Source organism: Gracilinanus agilis, chromosome 4, assembly GCF_016433145.1.
Source record: "Gracilinanus agilis isolate LMUSP501 chromosome 4, AgileGrace, whole genome shotgun sequence".
Taxonomy (NCBI): Eukaryota; Metazoa; Chordata; class Mammalia; order Didelphimorphia; family Didelphidae; genus Gracilinanus; species Gracilinanus agilis.
Genome location: NC_058133.1, coordinates 151,131,993 through 151,151,108, shown reverse-complemented (window position 1 = coordinate 151,151,108; position 19,116 = coordinate 151,131,993). Strand labels below are relative to the sequence as shown.

The 19,116-nt window shown below is 35.6% G+C and overlaps 1 protein-coding gene across 1 annotated transcript in view; it reads right to left on the bottom strand.

Moving 5' to 3' along the window:
* LYST (lysosomal trafficking regulator) overlaps nt 1-19,116 on the bottom strand; it is a 260,804-nt gene that overhangs the window by 61,599 nt on the left and 180,089 nt on the right. The window contains exons 32-38 of the mRNA XM_044674577.1: nt 10,404-10,580; nt 9,745-9,821; nt 7,751-7,939; nt 6,767-6,912; nt 6,582-6,678; nt 3,796-3,857; nt 2,290-2,345 (exon numbers count right to left, since the gene is read on the bottom strand). Of these exons, the coding sequence (XP_044530512.1) occupies nt 2,290-2,345; nt 3,796-3,857; nt 6,582-6,678; nt 6,767-6,912; nt 7,751-7,939; nt 9,745-9,821; nt 10,404-10,580 (804 nt within the window). The remainder of the gene's footprint in view (nt 1-2,289; nt 2,346-3,795; nt 3,858-6,581; nt 6,679-6,766; nt 6,913-7,750; nt 7,940-9,744; nt 9,822-10,403; nt 10,581-19,116) is intronic.

The following is a 19,116-nucleotide window of genomic DNA, read 5'->3' as shown; positions in this document are numbered from 1 at the left end:
ATTTTGAGGGTTCAGCAGGTCAACTAGTTGTCCAACAGGCAGTTAGAAATATCAGATTAGAACTCAGGAGACAGACCAGGGGAACAAAGACATTTCCAGAGGACTAATAGTTCAAATTATGGGAACAAGGGAAGAAAATGAAAAGAGGGCAGAGGACCAAGACAGTGATTTGGAGGATAACTACCAGAGAAGAAGGAAGAGAACTAGGATAGTTCAATAACACAGAAGTCCAGGAAGGAAGGTATTTTAAAAATGAAAGATGATAAGTAGCATCATCTTTTTCAAAGGGGGAATAAATGAAATTTAAAGAATGTATCTGGTTATGGCAGTAAATAAAGCAATAAAAGCAAAAACATCATAGGTTCCAGTATATAACTGTTAATACTAGCCTAAAGGAGAGATCATAATTTTATTATTCCCAACAAACAAGACACAAAAAGGTTTCATGATAAACTAGCCTCAAGTGAAAAATTTAAAAATATTATATACCCTTTTTTGAGTAATGCTTCATATAAGTAAATTTTAAAAAATGTTTTTTAAAAATAGTAGCTCATTTAGATAGTGTTTAGTATGTGTCTGGCACTATCCTGAGCACTTTACAATTATTATCTCATTTGATTTTCACAACCACCCTGGGAGATAAGTGCTATTAGTATCCCTATTTTACAGTTAGCAAAACTGAGGCAAGCAGGTTAAATGACTTGCTGAGATAGTGACAGAGGCCTGATTTGAACTTAGGCCTTCCTGATTCCTGGTTCAGTGCTCTATCCACTTGTGCCACCTAGCTTTTTCTATTTTGGAGGGTAAAAACGCATATATCTAATTCCTTAAAAACAAATAAACACATAATTATTTCCTTAAAAAATGAAAACATTCAATTAACACTTTAGGAGACTAAAATGTAGCTCCCCACACTCTGATTGGCCATTGACAATAACTCCAAGAAATTAATTTTAAACAAATTGTTGGGCTAGAAACCAGATTTATAAATAATGGAAAAGTGGCAAAGAAATAGAAGCAATAAATATATACTTTTCTTAAAACTTTGGCAGTGAAAGAAAGAATTAAGAATAGGAGCTTGAGTTATTATAATAGCAGTGTCAAAAGTTTTTTTCTAACCCTGTTACAACTTTCACCCATCATTACTAGCTATAATCTGTGTAGGGAAGGAGTAAAAAAAAAATTTTAATTCCTTTTCAACATCAGAGGTGAAGATGACAACTATCAGGTTCCACTAAGTCATATTTTCTTCAGGCAGCTAGGTGGCACAGAGGACAGAGCACTAGACATGGAGTCAGGGAGATCTGATTTGAAATCTGGCCTCAGATACTTACTAGCTGTGTGACCTTGGGCAACTTAACCTGATTTACTTCAGTTTCTTCATCTGCAAAATGAACTGGAGAAGGAAATAGCAAACCACTCCAGTATCTTTACCAAGAAAATCCCAAATGAGGTAATGAAGAGTTGGATATGACTAATCAACAAAATAACAGCAATCATCAGTTCCTTCAAATGATCCTCTAGAATGGCTTGTACACCAATAAAACCACAGGTCTATATTCCTCTGCCCTTCCCCCAGGGAAATAACGTAGACAAAGACTTATGAAGAAGAATGTCAATGTAAGTTATTATTGATATCATAAATTTGTTTGGGGCTATCTTCTTTTGAAAGACCATACTGCTAAATGGTGAAATGGAAGAGGGAAGCTAGCAGATATTTTGTTAACACTGAAAACTATGTTGAGGAAGAACAGTTGAAAGTGAAAGAAGACTTTAGGATGAACTATAACAAGTACCTGGAAATTACAGAAAGCTAGAGATTTTTTTTAATGGGATAATTTGAGTGCACACCATTCTGAAAATGCAAGATAGACAATATGAAATCTTGACATTTTAGTCAACAACATTTATCAATGAGATACAGGAAAATAATAATGCAAAAGAATTTTTATTAAATGAGATGTGAAAAACAAATGTTCTATGAGACTTAAGGGCTAAAATTGTTATTGATGGAATAAAGTCTAGGAGTAGGAATTCAGGGAAATCATGGAATCCAAGTTGAACTTTAAAGTATTAATATGAATTCAATAGATGAAGAAGAGAAGGGAAGATATTCTATGCATAGAAAATAATGTTATCAAAGTGTGGAGGCAGGAAAACTCAGAATTCTTTGGTGGAACAAAGAATGGTCTAATTTGATTATAGGGTAGTATGCACAGTAGGAGAAAAGAATAGAATAAGTAACATTTAGCTAAGTTCCTAATTGTGCAAGCTGAAACCTGTACTCACCGAACTTTCCACTGTATCAGAAGCATTGTCTTCAACAAAATACATTCCACATTTACCTGCAGAAAACCATTTGATAAAGAATTAACAAAGTATTTGCATTATCACTGAGCTTGAGTTTTACTACAGCAATATTGCTAGAAAATTTGGGGTATGGTTTTAAAAATCAATTACCTAAATGGACAATTAATTAGAATATGAAGTTTTCTGCCAAAAATGACAAAAACTATTATTTATGTTATTTGTGTAACTTTTCAAGTTTTGCAAAGTCACTTGAATCTCACAACAATGCTGCAAAATTGGTACTCTAAGTTTTACTAACGCTATTTTATGAGGATGTTGAGGCCATAAATGACTTGGCCATGGTCACAAAATTGTTTAGTGGCAAAGACAGGGTATGAACTCAAGTAATCTTTACCCCAAATTTAATACTCTGTTACTCCCAATTAAGTACTGTGCTTATTCCAAGGCATTTAACTTCTAAGATTTGACTATGAGGCTGCCAAAATACGTTCACAAGCTCATTAACTACTTTTAAGATACATTCCTACTATGAAATTTTCTACATGCTAGAAAATTTCATTGGATTCTCTCAAATATCTATTGGCTATTCTTGAGATCTAGAATGAATAAAGAAAGGTGACTAATTTAAGGGAAAGTGACATATTAAACTTCATATAGTATATAATCTGTGAGTTCTTGGAAAGCCTGCAGGCAAAACAATAATCTTAAGATGACAACTATGAGGAATGCAACAGCCCCACTGGGTCTGTATAAGTACTAAGAACAAATAAAGCATTTCTATTTCTTAACATTGAGAGATGTCACTAAATAATTTTTTTTCTTCTTCCTGCACAGGGAAATGTAAATGCCCAGACAAATTAGGATACTGACAATTTCAGAAATCTAGTACATAAATGTGACAAGAATTGTGGAGGAGAAATCATATGAAGCTGATGGATTTAAAAAAAAACAAACAATCCCTTACCTTCTATTTTAGCAACAATACTAAGATCAGTTACAAGGCAAAATAACAAGGAGGGTGAGGTAACTGGGGTTAAATGACTTCCCCAGGGTCACACAGCTAGGAAGTATCTGAGGCCAAATTTGAACTCAGGACCTCCCATATCTAGGTCTGGCTTGCTTTCCCCTGAGCCACCTAGCTGCCCTTCACATCTGATTTGGTACAAGTATATTTGAATAGAATATGCAAATAAGCAAATATGCCAGTAATTTCTGGCATTCACTATCTAAATTAGTATGCAATAAAGGAATGTCTAAAAATTGCAGTATATACCTACCATGTGTGCAGAAAACTGTGACCGTAGAACTTAAAAATTCCAGTGTTACTACAATGCTTTTAAGGCATAATGAGGGATGTGAACTCAGAGGAATTTGATTTAATTGAAGTATTTCTTAGAAATACAAGACAAGTTTAATGTCAGAATATGTTCAGATAAGAAGAGAGAGATGAGCATGACTGCCATGCTCTTTAAAATGCTGATTTACCTAATAATAGCTCCCCGGCTGTCTCTCTAGATGGTGCAACACTGATGCATCTTCGATTCACTCTGTCAAAACAGTAAAAAAATTATTGTGATCTAATGTTTTGACCCATTTTACTGTGTATTTTTCCTCTACCCAATAATTTGCTTCAGCAAAAAGTATGGGGCTTCAAAGGCATGGGATATTTATCAAAATCTAGTCTAAATGACTATTGAAAGAAAATTTTCAACATTCAGAATTTTAAAATATAGCCAATAATCCACAATCTTCTTTACCATAAAACAAATTTGTCATTTTAAAAGTCTTCCTATGTTTTATAACTTTAATATTCTTTTAAAAAATCTATTTAGCCTTTTAATTTGTTATATAAACAAACTAAAGAGCAAGTGGATCATTTTAGATAACTTCATTATGTTTAAAGTGGCTTATTTGTCATGCTAACAGAAAAGGAACAGTTACTGAAACAAGTTCCACATATATAGTATTGCATTTATTTTTATTCAGTTGCATAAACATTTGATTAACATATCAACTTGACTTTCTTGTCATCTGCAATGAAGAATGGAAAAAATGAGCTAAAATCTTTCATCTATTTTAATTCACTAGTCAATCATTCAACAGCATTTATTAAGTACTATATAGCAGACATTTTGCTAGTACTAGAGATATAAGACAAGGCAAAAAAACCCATCCTTGTCCTAAAGCATACATGTAAATAACTACTTATATACAGAACACAGAAAAAGTAGTTGGAAGGCAGTCTGAGACAGGAAAGCATTAGTAGCTCAGGAGACCAGGAAAGGCCTTGTGCAAAAGGTAGGACTTAGTGAGTCTTGAGGAAGCCAGGGAAACTGAGAAGTTGAAGGTGAGATGGAAGAGCATACCAGGAATTCAGGAGCTGATGTCAAAGGAAAGGAGACAGGAGAGATGGAGTGTCACGTACAGGGAACTACAAGTAAGCCAGTGTTATAGAGGGCAAGTCAGGAAAGAGAGGATGTGGAGCAGTTTATAAAGACCTTTAAATGCCAAAAAGGGGCCTTTATATCTGATCTTGCAATTAATAAATGGTCAACCTTACACTTTAAATAAATTGCCTTGGCAAGTGAGAGGAATATGGACTAAACAGGGGGTGGAACTTGAAGATTAGAGACAAATTAGAGTGGCATGAACTAGGTTTATTGATGAAATGCGAGGGAAACAGATATGAGATTTGCAGGTAGAAATAATAAGATCTGGCAACAGATTGCATACGTGTGGTGAAAGAGAATAGAGTCAAGGATGACATCTGGGGTTGTGAGGCTGAGTGATGGGGGATGGTAGTATTCTTATGAGTAAAAGGGAAATTTAGAAGAGGGGAGGGTCTTTTGCAAGAAAGAAAATGAATTGTTTGAACATTATGAGTTTGAGTTGTCCAGGGGATAACTAGTTTAAGATATGCAAGAGGCAGTTGGTGATATGTACAACTACAGGACAGGAGAGAGACAATATACAGATCTAGGAATAATCTGCATAGAGATTATATATATTAATCCATTAGAGTGGATAAGATCACCAGTAAGAAGGAAAACAGTGAAATCAGAATGTGGTCTAAGACAGAGCCCTGGGGAGCACCCATAGTTGGTAGGCATGACATGGAAGAACCACCAATAAAAGGAGACCAAGAATGAGCAGCTGGTCAGAGAGGAGAAAACAGGGAAAGAGTGTCATGAAAACTCAAAGAGGAGAAAGTATCCAAGCAAAAGGAGAAGAGGTTGAGCAGTAACAAATGCTGTAAAAGGGCCAGGAAGGATGAGGCTTGAGAAAGAGTCATTAAGACTGGGCAAGTGTGAGATCACTAGTGACTCTGGAGAAGGGAGCTTCATTGGGCCGATAGTAGTTATCTTTCCTCCCTTTTTCTACCTGATTAAACTTCCAATTTGACCACTTCCCAGTTTTTCCTTATTTCATAGGTTCCTTTCTTCCTTCCTTCCTCCCTTCTTTCCTTCATTTCTTCCTTTTATTTCTCCTTTACCTTCTGTCTTAGTATCATCCCTAAGACAGAAGAGTGGCAAAGTCTAAGAAATTGGGGTTAAGTGACATGTCCAGAGTCACACAGCTAGGAGTGTCTGAGGCAAGATTTGAACCCTTGAAAGTCCTCCCAACTCCAGGCTTGGCACTCTCACCACTGTACTAGCTAGCTGCCTCTACATTTCTTTTTAAATGCCCTGTGTGATGCACAAATTTCATTTGTGTTTTCTTTTCCCAAACAAATCACTAATGATCCAGTTGTTTTTCCTTAAAATTCGTCTTCTAATCTAAATTCATTATTTTTTTCCCTCTATGCAATCTTCATATACATAATTATTTCCACTCTAGGCCTTGATTTCTTTTTTGTGCAAATGCAATCTTTCATTTTGTGCTCACTAAACAAATAAGCTGGAATAAACCAGGAGAGAACCCATTTGGATAACACTGCACCACTTTTCTAAAATTAACATCGTCACATATACCAAGAACAAAGAGCTGAGAAGAAATACTTATATCTTTACTATTTATGATGCCATTACTTCCACTGTCCAACAAACCTCTCTATCAAATACTGCATTCATTTCCTACCTCTGGTTTCTTTGGATTAGGCAATTTGGAACATTTCACACTGACACACATAAAAGATCTAATAATCCTTCATAAAATTACTACTTTAACATCTCCTGTACACATTCTGTAATTTTTAAAATGTTAGACACTTTCCATTGCATCAAATTTAGGAAAAAGGTAAATAAAATTTTTTGTTCTATTTACAAGTTTACCTTATAGATTCACTTGCTGCTTTATCTTTTACAGTTGAAGAGAAAGAAGAATGTGTTTTATCTTCAAATAAGTAAGAAAGGGGAGGCTTAATTACTTCTGTTGGATAAAAAAAAGAAAACATACATTATTTTTATGTGCATAGAATAAATTATGTAAACACAAATATGAAAGAAATAAATATTACCTTCTGATTTTTGCCTGTCTTTAAGAAGGTATTTATTTGGAATAGTTAAATAACACCTCTGTAAACGGCGTCTCTCTCTGTTTGGACCTTCTGTTGGATCCAACTGCCAAGAAGTTGGATAAGAGACAGGGTCATACCAGAGTGCTCTACAAGTGAATATACAGAAATATTAATAGAAATATAATTCATAATAAGCTATTATGAAATTTGTATGATTCCACTTAATAGTAGCGATTCGTAATAAACACATAACCTAGGTATTTTGTAATGAACGAAAATGGCATATTATTAAACTGTGGCTCATGAGAAATAATATGGAAATGGACAACAGACCTGAGTTCAAATTTCACTTCTAATACTGACTTCAACCATAAAAACCTCCTACCTATCTTTTCTTCTCAAAAAGAATAAAATTAGTATTAACTCTCTCCATTAAAATATTTTCTAAAACACATAAAAATGACACCAAGCCACAGAGTATGCATGGCTCAGCTGAAGATGGATTAGAACTACTGTGCCTGAAATTGGCCATGGTCAGGTGATTACAAGGAAATTGTCAAGACAGGACTGAAGAGATCATACTTTTCTGATATTATGGATGCTGGATGAATTCTTATTGATTTACCTGATTTAGCTGAAGATAATACTTAATGGATACTTAAACTACATGTTTAAAATATACTGGATGCGACAAATTTAATTTGGCTTTGAAAAGATAGTATTTGCTAGTGAATTTGTTTTCCAAATTATTTATTTTATTGATTTTTTAAAAATGTCAACTTACCTGACACCTTCCTATAAAGATTTTTAAAAACATAAAAATAAAACATTTTAAACATAAAATATTTACATCTAAAGATGTAAAATAACACTGTCAACTTTACCACTGGAATGAAATGATGTTTAAAAATAATTTCTAAAATATTCTAAATACATTAGGAATATAAAAGTTTGACAAGAAGAACCAGTTATATTTTTGCTTACCTGTCATGTGTAAGCTGTTGAACAAGTTCCTGCCAGCGTCTACTGGAACTCAAGTCTACTTTATACATTCCCCTGATATGCTGAATCACCTTCTTTCTTTCAATTCCCTGAGAAAGTGATACTGCCTGAGTAATATCTGCAGCTATTTTAGAAATATCCCTTGATTTCATATCTAGGCGCTGAAAGAGACTAAATGAACAGAAACATCTCAAAATATATGTAGATAAATGCAATTATTGTCTAAAATTTTCAAGTTATACATAACTTAGAAATTTGAATTTATATACATTTTTGCAATTTTCTATTAACAATGTTATTTACAGCATGAATTCCTGAACCTATGGGCCTAGAAGCACCCCCAAACTACCAGACTTATTTTATGCCCATTCTCCACAGTCATCAGTGAGGGGAGAAATAACTATGGAGAAAGGGCTTATCTCCCTCACCATTATCAGCAGCAATTGTTGTCCAGCTGTCACCAAAAGGTAAGCACAAGAGTTCTGCTAATGGAGCCCCCAGCCCCAACTATTGCTACTTTTACCATACAAGCCTTCATAGACATCATTTGGGGAAGAAATTGCTATTTAAAAAAAAGCAATCCTTGTGCCAGGCTTGGTGTCTAGAGAACTTGGGTTCAAATTTGGCCTCAGACACTGCCCAGCTGTGTGCTCCATGGCAAGTAACTGAACCCTGTTTGCCTAGTCCTTGACCTTCTGTCTTGGACTTATTACTAAGACAGGAGGTAAGGGTTTAAAAATAAAAGAGCTCTCCCTATTGATTGCTATGTAGCTACCACTCATAGGACAGGCAAGCTAGCATGGTTGAAACAACAAGGGAGAAAAGAAGAGGAAAGAGGCTGCCTGCCAGCCAGGTCAAACCACTGGCATCACCTTATTCACCATCTGCCCTTGGACCTCAATGGAGAAAGCCCAGGACTTCAACTCAAGAGCTTTGGGAACAGCAACCTTTCAGCCCAGTGCCCAAAGCTCTCACCCTTTTTTTGCAGCCTGGCAATTGTTTCTGTAGGTGCTAAAGCCACAGCTATTAAAGACTCAGAAAAGAAAGTTGGTAGTGTCAAATGGTTGAACATCAGAAACTACTATGATATTACTAGGAAAATAGCATTAAAGAAGCAGCATTACCATATGCTATTTGAGGCTCTTGGGTAAGGACCAGGGACCTTTTCCCATTGGACTTGTGGATGAAACCTTTTGTGTGATGTCCATCTCATTAAAATGAGAGCTCCTTGAGAGCAGAGACTAACTTTTCTATTTTTTCCCAATCACTTACTTACAATTACTATGGTAATTATCCATAGTAAAAACAATATTTTTCATTCATATAATCTTTACTAATACATATCCCTAAACCCACATATACATACACATAAATTAAATGATATTTATTTTATTAAACAATAAGTTAAATAAATACTTGTTTTCTGCCTTCTACACAAAATGTAGTATACTATGTTTGTATAAACAGGGACATATAGAAGCCCCATGGCATACTGGATAGAGAGCAGTACAACTAAAGCCAGAAAGATCTGGCATCAAGTCCTGTCTCTGTTCCATGTAGGCTGTGTGATCCATTGCAAACCACTCTACCTCCAATGCTCTAAGCAATTCTCTAAGATTACAGAAATTCCAGAGAGGAGTTGTTAGGTGGCTCAGTGGACAGAACACCAGGTTTGGAGTTGGAAGGCTTTGGGTTAAAATCTGGCCTCAGATACTTCCTAGCAGTGTGAATCCAGGTAAGTCACTTAACCTTAATTACTTGGCCCTTGCTGCTTTTCTGTCTTAGAACTGATACTAGGACAGGTTTTAAAAAAAATTGCAAAGATGAAGTTTCCTTGCTTCCCCATTCCAAAGAAACCACAGGTTCAAGCCCTATCCATATAATAAAGCACTGTAGAAAATGTAATATTGTTGATAAAAATGCATATTAAGTCTACAATTTCCTCAAAGATAAAACTTTAAAAAAAAGTAGCTTACCTTTGTTGATTATTATTGACTGTTTTTTGCCAAGCTGATTTATTCACAGATTCTTCAATCTCATACTTCATTAACTCCTAAAAAATTTTTTTGAATAATAATGTTCTAACACAGTATGATTTACTTAGTTATTGATATGATGATAATAAATGATTATGAAATAAAAGTTCAACAAGTTAAATATTACTTTGGAAACCAGAACATGGAACTTATATTTATTTTCCCCTCAGAACACTACAGACATCACAGAGCAATTCTTTTGGACATAAGGGAATATGAAGGTGTGGGTCAAGAAAAAGTAGGCTTTCATTAAAGGAAGAAGGTGATTTTTTTTTCCCTTTCTTTGAGATACTAAGAAAAAATTTATTGGATTCTATATAGTTACACTATGTTTGCTCTTCTGATGTATGAGGTCTAAAGTTGAAAGTTAGTGTTTCAAAATTAGCTTTCCATCAAAGCATCTTTTAAAAAATGATCACTGTAATTACTGAAAATTCAATTCTTTTTCTTTTTTGTTGAAGAAAAGAAGCATGTATAAATAAAGCAATACTGGGATGAAGTGAAAAACATTTTTAAATAGCATAAGAAAACAAGTTATTTAATTTATTTTATTATATGATGAAATTCCTTATGATAGAGTAATATTTATATTGACGCACCTCTTTGATCACTTTTAGGAAGTCTGATTTTGTTGGCAGACCAGGAAGAGTACATTTATGACCACTCAATTTTAAAATATTCATGAATAATCTTGCTGTGGCTAGTTCTTCTTCAGTCAATTCTTCTTGGTGATTATGCAAAAACTCATTTAAGTAAAGGACTAACTTGGCTCCATGCTTTAAAAGAAAGAGGTAATAGGAAAAGAAAAAATAGATATTTAATTTTTATTGAATTGAGTTAATTGGATAATAATTTAATTGGATTAAAATTAGAATGTACAAAAAACCTCTACAAAAGCATCTTAAAATACACACCTCTTTGTGCAGTAAAAGCTACCTTCTTTTTTAAAATTTTAAGACCTAATTAACTTTTTTCAATGTTAAGGATATAAGTTCTTTTAAAAGAACTGAAAAAAATTTCTTTTCTAAAGATTGTAATATACAAAGGATACAAGGATAATTGTAAAAATTGTAGGTTGGTCAGGAATTCTAAAGGGGAATTACTTCTTCTCATTGATTAACTTTATTTTCACTAAGAATAAAGGGTAAAGGGGGCAGTTTGGTGGTTCAGGAGACTGAGAACTAGACATGGAGATGGGAGGTCCTGGGTTCAAATCTGGCCTCAGACACTTCCTAACTGTGTGATCCTGAGTAAGTCACTTAACCCCCATTGCTTAGTCCTCACTGCTCTTCTGCCTTAGAACCAATATATAATATTGAGCCGAAGAGGGAAGATAAGGGTTAAAAAAAAAAAGATGAAAGGATAAAGAGAATCAAATGAGACTGCATAAGTCCTGAATCATGATTACCCTAGGTAGGGGCAGCTGGGTAGCTCAGTGGATTGAGAGCCGGACCTAGAGACAGGAGGTCCTAGGTTCAAATCCGGCCTCAGACACTTCCCAGCTGTGTGACCCTGGGCAAGTCACTTGACCCCCATTGCCTACCCTTACCACTCCTTCCACCTATAAGTCAATACACAGAAATTAAGGGTTTAAAATAAAAAAAAAAGGAAAAAAAATGATTACCCTAGGTATCTCAAAAGTCAGCTTAAAACTGCACTATGACTTAGAACAACTGGCATATGTTTCCTTATTTTAAAAATTGTAATTTAAACCTGAAAGTTCACAAAAGGAATGTAAATTCTTAACAACCTTATGAAATATCACTCCACATCATTAATAATATTTATAACTGTACTTTTATGTCTTAACAGATGACTTTCAAGGAGGAGTACAAAGGAAGGATATGCTAAGAATCACAGGTAATGTAAAAATAAATGTCAATAAATTTTATTTTAAAAATATAAAAAAATAAATATAGAAATAAAAAGAATCTCCCGAAACTAGCAAAAGTAAGGAAATGCTTCACTGTTCCATCCCCCTCCCCCCCAAAAAATCTTGGTCATTAAAAAGTAATTGTTTAGGGATAGCCAGAGCTAGAGATGGGAGGTCCTGGTTCAAATCTGATCTCAAACACCTCCTAAGTTGTATGACCCTGGGCAAGTCATATAATCCCTATTGCCTAGACCTTACTGCTCTTCTGCCAAAGTTATGGGTTTAAAAAGAAATAAGTTGTTTAAACAGAACTATGGTCCTAAGTTTCAAATGTATCATCTGGTTGTGGAGATGACTGGGTTTTCAAAAGTTATGCCCACAGGGCAGTATGGTAGAGTGGATAGAAAGCCAGCTTTGAAGTCAGGAAAGGCTGGGTTGAAGTCCCATCTCATATACATATAGGCTATTGTGGTGCTGAGCAAATTATTTAACTTCTCAGGAAGAAACAGATTAAAATATAACTGGGAAAAGTGATAAAAAGAAATAAATAAAAACACAACACAAGCAATACCAATCTGTGGTTTTCTCGGCCCATAAACAAAGCAAGGATCCAGTTCCACTTGAGTTTGACCCTACTACTCAAGTCAATTGAATATTATAAATTATAAGGAAAGTTCTGACCTGCACTGTTGGAAGCAGATTCCTCTCTTGGGAGTTCCCTATACTAATGAAAGCACAGGTCCAAACTTTCTTTATTTCAGCAGAGCCGAAGCACTAGAAGGTTCTAAAGGACTTTCAGTATGGGTCCTGTGTTGTCACTAGGAATGACATAGATGTTTTTTTTTTTTTTTAAATTTTAAACCCTTAACTTCTGTGTATTGATTTATAGGTGGAAGATTGGTAAGGGTAGGCAATGGGGGTCAAGTGACTTGCCCAGGGTCACACAGCTGGGAAGTGTCTGAGGCCAGATTTGAACCTAGGACCTCCTGCCTCTAGGCCTGGCTCTCAATCCACTGAGCTACCGAGCTGCCCCAGATAGATGTGTTTTAAAAGTTCTTTAGTAAGTTGAGCATAGAGTGATTCTCAGCTAAAGTAATGGTAGGGACCATCTGTTACCTTGAAGAGTGTTTATAAATTATTTATATCTTGGAGATGTGGAATATTAAGGCCTTCTAAAATCTTTGGCACCTATCTCATTCCACACAATTTTTCAAATATCATTGACAGTGACAGTCTCAGATGAAATTGCTCTCTACAATTAACAATGAATTCTTAATTGTAAAGGCCTTTTCTTAGTTCTCATCCTTTTTGACTTCCCTGCAGTCCGACACAGTGTTATATCTTCATTCTCCTTGATACTCATGTTTTCACATCACCGCTTTCTATTGGTTCTTTTATTATCTGACCACACCTCAGTATCTTTTGTTGGATCCTTACCCAGGCCATGCCTACTGCCTGAGGTTCCCTGCAAAGCTCTTTGAGGTCAGGGTTGTTTTTCCTTTTTTGTGTTGTCAGAACTTAGCATAGAGCCTAGGGCATATTAATAACTTAATATTTATTAACCATATCTCATGAGTCACATGTTCTAGTACTTTTAGTAGCCTAACAGGTAAGATGAAATGTTTATATATATATATATGAAAACCTTAAAGAATTTAATAAATGCTAGTTATTATAATTAGCTATTATACTACATCTGGGGCTAATCTAGTTTTACCTATGTACTCTATTATCTCCCTGAGATTTCTGTTCTGTTCTTTCTGGTTCCAAGAACATTCCCTATGGCAGAGAAAACAGAAGCAATATAAAAGCAGGGCATCTAACTGACTTTCTATGTTGATGTTGTGTGGGATGAAATGTGTATTATTCCCCAGTATACACTGATTAGTATTAGTAATCGTAGACTGGCGACTTCCTATAGAAAATTAGTGAAGTTAGGTGCTCTCCACTAGACGATATCAATCTCTCCTTATAAAGAGTAGAAGAATCCTCCTCTCCAAGCAGCTTCATATATATTAATACATAAATATAGGCCTTTAATATACTCTTTTCAAATGTCTAAGAGGCTATACCGTCCCCCAACCTTCTTTCCTGTGGGAAGAGATTTGAGTATCCTAATTTCTATGAGAGAAACCTCAAAATTTACAAGTTATAATCTTGACTACATATCCTAAATGTTGCAGCCCAAGAAATGTTGCAACCTGAGAAATTTTACAGCCTGAGCCGGAGAAATGTTGCGGTCTGAAAAACCTTGGACAGGCCTAAAATTCGACTCAACTGACAAAGTGCAAATTTAAGGAATGTTCCCATAAGCTTGGAAGCATTGGGAAAACTTGAGGATAGAATAAAATGAAGAAATATAACATACAAAAGCATTATGTCACATTCAGATGGTGGTAAAGAGGAAATAGCGTTGTGTTGGATCCCTATAAATTCTGAGTAAATTTGAGCATTTGTCCACTGTTTCTGAGAGGTCTCTGTCTCTCTCTCTCGACACTGCTTCTGAGAGGTCTCTCCAGACAGTGCTCCCTCACTCTATGCCCCCCCACCCCCTCACATCCCTGAATAAAGCCACATGAGCTCTGCTACCATCCTATCAAGCCTCCTGTCTGCTCATTAAAGTGATTCTGGGGGGTCCAAGCCTCCACAGAATTCTACCTCCACACAATGTCATCATCATTTTTTTCACCCCGCACAACAATCCTATCACTTCAATTATCTGTTTTCCCGGAGTGTAGTACAAATTCCCAACCCATCTGTTCCCCCCTCCTCTCCTGTTGGCCCCAATTTACAAGGGACCTTTCCTGTTAGTCTTAACTTTCCTTGCCAGACTTGGCTTATTCTGGGCTTAGCACATTTTCTTCCATCAACTGGCCTGCTTCCATCTTATGTATATGGTTTTTTAAAAAAGACCAAGCTGTTCAATGAAGTTTGTATTCAACCACATAGGTCTCTTTAGACAGTTTTCCCTTTTTCTTCTCACTAGAATGACTTATTTGTATAGTCAGAATTTCATTCATGAGAACTTGTGAACCATCTTATACTTTCTCTATAAAAAGTTTGAGAAAACTTTTTATATTTATATTTTGGGAAAATTCATTATGTTTTCCCTTAGAATCATCCTTTTTGTCAAGTTCCCTACTGCTGTCCAAGGAAACATTATCTTTCTAGTACTGTCCTCAATTTCTCCACCTCATTGTCATCCTTAACTTCTCAGCATCACTCTCTACACATATTCAATCATTTGCCAAAATCTTCTTGTTCATATTTATCCTTTATCCTGTCTAGATCTCCTCTTCTCTACTCATACAACCAGCAATGTACTTCTGGTCCTTGTGCTGGACTACTGACTTTCTTCTTTTGTGGTATTTGACAATGTTGACCACTTTCTCCACTCCTGGACACTCTCTTTTAAGGCCTTTCATGACACTTCTCTCCCCTGTTGCTCCTTCTCCCTATCTAACCATTATCCCCTATGACACCTCCTAACTAAGGCTCAGCTCTTATCTTCTCTATATCTCTCTCTGTTTTGGTGATGTCATTAGCTCCCATGGATTTAGGAATTGTAATTTCTATGCAGATAGCTCACATTCTATATATTCAACCCTAGTATATCTTATAATTTATATTCCCATATTATTAACTCTATTGCACATTTCAAACTAGATATTCTTAGGCATCTCAAACATAGCATGTCTAAAAAGAACTTATTATCTGTCCTCCTCCCTATAAACCCATCTCCATTGGAAATTTCCCTACTATTGTTAAAGGCAACAGTATCTTTCTATTCTCCCAGGTACTCAACCTCATTATCTCCCTCAACTTCTTACCCATTAATACTTCAAGGATCAAATATAAACTCTTCTGTTTTCATTATTCAATTATTCAAAGATTATTCAAAAATAAACAGTGGAGGAGGTGGCCAAGACTTCTATGTGGATCACAAATGGGATTGCACCTGTGAATGGCCACTGCATTTCCCACCTGGGGAAGGGTGAAGGATAAGAGGATATGAAAGATGGGAAGGAAATGAGATAAGATTGTGAAGAATATATACCAGGACTTTAGAGAAGAGGGAGGGAGGGAGGGAGGGAAGAAGGAAGGAGAGAGAAAGAAAGAGAAATAAAAAGAGAAAGAACAAAAAGAAGAGAAAAGGAAAGGAAAGTAGGGAAAAGATTTGGAATATAAGAACAAGCCTCGGTGGATTAAAAAAATTTTTTTTAAATCATAGTGTTGTTAGATGGGTAGATCAAGGGAATTCTATAGATTAATATTTACCTAAATTTATCAAGACATCTGACAAATGTTTCCATACTATTCTTATGGAGAAAACACTCCCAAAATATGGGCTAGATAACTGTAGAGCTTTCACTAGAGACTAGTTGGATGGCCATACCCAAAAGGTCAACAATAATTGAATGAAGGTCTACAGTGCAGAATCCCCAGTACCTGTGTTTTTTCTTGGATAAATACATAATGCCCTATCAATTTTGGGTATGATCCAAGAGCTGGAGGGAAGAAAAAACTTTTCATTGGCAGAGTTATGATGAAAAAAGAACTAAAAAGGTTAGTACCATAGGGCAGAATCTAATGAGATGCAATTAATAGGTGTGTATGTAAAATCTTAAACCTGGGCACAAAAATCGAATTCAATAGTACAAGTTAAATGAAGCCTGGCTTGGCAGCAATTCTGGGGATTTTAATGAATTGCAAACTCATTGAGTCACCAATATCATATACTATTCAAAAAAGCTAAAGCAATTTAAAATGTTTTATTAAGAGGAGGATGGTAATTCCTACATACTGGAAGTAACAATCCTGTTACACTCTGTCCTATTCAAATAATATTGGATATAGTACAATTACTCCTGGGTGTTACGCTTTAGGGACATTGATAAGCCAATGAGAATGTAGAGCAAAAGTTCTTAATATTTTTCATGTCATAAACCCCTTCCTCAGTCTGGCAAAGTTTACAAACTCCTCAGAATGTTTTTAAATGCAAAGAATAAAATATATAGGATTACAAAGGTAACCAATTATAATGATCAAAATATATGTTAAATAAGATGAAGATTCCTGATATAGAATGGTAAAGGACCTCAAGAATATGTTATATAAGTATTGATTGGAGGAACTTGGGATGATTATCTTGGAGAAGAGAAGACTTAGAGCAGTGATTCCCAAAGTGGGTGCCACCGCCCCTTGGTGGGTGCTGCAGCGATCCAGGGAGGCGGTGATGCCCACAGGTGCATTTGGAGGCAGTGAATAACTGTAAGGGGGTGGTGATAGTATGTGACAGGGGGCGCTAAGTAATATTTTTTCTGGAAAGGGGGCGGTAGGCCAAAAAAATTTGGGAACCACTGACTTAGAGAAAAGACATGATGACTGTCTCCAAGTATATCAGAGTTTCTCTGTTGGGAGAATGATTAGGTTCACTCTAATTTATGCCACAGAGTGAAAGTAGGACTAATGAATAGTTGCAAAGAGGAAATTACTAAATGGATCCGGGGGTTAACCCACAGTGAATAACTACTAATTGGGTATACTATCCACAAAAATTCTCTTCATCTATGGATGGGACCAAATGTCCTCTGTAGTCCCTTTCAACACTGCAAGATTCTTTGTCTCTCTTTATTCCTGTTTGAGTGTTGTTTCCAATATATACATATTTCATATATAGTGTACCATACTGGAAGGATTAAAAAACAGATTGAGATAGTCAAAATAAGGCAAAATTGGTGTCAGCATGTTCTTAGGTAGGCATGTCAGTCAAATAAAACAGTTTTTGCATTTCTGGACTTCTGATTGGGTGTGTTTTAAAATAAGTTATCATCTGTTATCATTGACCTTCAAAATGCTAGTTAGCTTTTCAATAATCAAGCACTATTCACACTACCCATCACGTTTTCAATCTTTTAGTGATGTCACAGCCTCAGAAGTGCATCCTGGAGAAAATTATTCTTTGAGCATGAATTCTATAGGTACATTAATGGAGCACCATTATATTTTTCTGTTATACTCAATTATTTTTGTTTTGATTATAGCAAAAGATCGACCTAAGCATCTGATGCTACCTTGTAGGACTGTTACGTATTCATGATTAATTTCCTACTACAGACCCAGTGCTCTATTCACTGTACCACTCCACTACCCATCACCCTTCAAGATATTTAGTTTCTTGCCTTTAAGAGTATTTCAGCACAATTATATAAACTTCATATTAAAGATAAGGCAAGATTATTTCTGTTTGGAAAAAGGAAGAATAATTAGCAAATTAATTAACTAAGTCTATATTCTTCTAATCCGGGTTAATTATTGTCTGCTTTAAGCAAGACATTTTGCATTATTAATCAACACCATCACACCCATGAATAAATGACACTGCAATACAATTTCACTGCAGAAACTAAGAATTATTTAATGTTTTTATACAGATATCTGTGACCTTACCACCAAAGTTTTACATTCACTATTTATTATTCATAATATAAATATAAATAGAACCACGTTTGTAAACTTGCTACTAATCCTTTCAATAAGATATTAATTAATATTTAATTCTAATATGAACATTGTTAAGTCAGAATTCATTTAGTGCTTCCTAAGTACCAGACACTGTGCGAAGTGGTGGAGATACAAAAGGCAAAAAGTTCCTTGCAAACAAGTATGTACACACAAAATGTTTAGAGTGAAAGTGTAATGTAAATTCAGAAGGCACTAGAAGTTGGATGGGAGCAGGAGGGGCTCTCCTGAACAAGGCAAGATTTGACTTAAGTCTTTAAGGAAGCAAGGAAAACTACGAAGTGAAAGTGAGAAGGGAGAGTACTCCAGGCATGGAGAACCACCAATGAAAATGTACAGAATCAGAAGCTAGAGGAGAGTCAAGGTAGGGTTGCTGGATCACAGCAGGTTGAGGAGTACAGGAAGACTGGAAAAGTAGGCTGTGATGGCTTTAAAAGCCAAAGAGAAGATTTCATGCTTGAACTTCGGAGTAATCAGATAATAACTTTGGAGGAAGTGACACAGTCACATCTGAGCTTGAGGAAGATCATTCTCACAGCAGCAGGGAGGACACATACCAGAGGCAGGAGGAGCAGCCCACAGGCTACTGCAATGGCCCAGGCATGAGGGCCCATACCCAGGTGGCTGTATGTGAGTGGAACAAAGACATCTATGAGGAATATTATAAAGGCAGAAATAAGACTTAGCAACATATTGGATAGGAGAGGGATATACAAGTGAGGAGCTGAAGAAGATATCAAGGAGGCAATCCTGGGAGCTGGGAAGATGATGATGCCCTTCACCATAAAAGGGAAGCATTACTCTTAGGTTCTAAAATATATAGTGAACTTTGACAAATTTATAAGAATAAGAATAAGAGCCACCCCCAAATTGATAAATGGACAAAAGATATGAATAGACAATTTTTGGATGAAGAA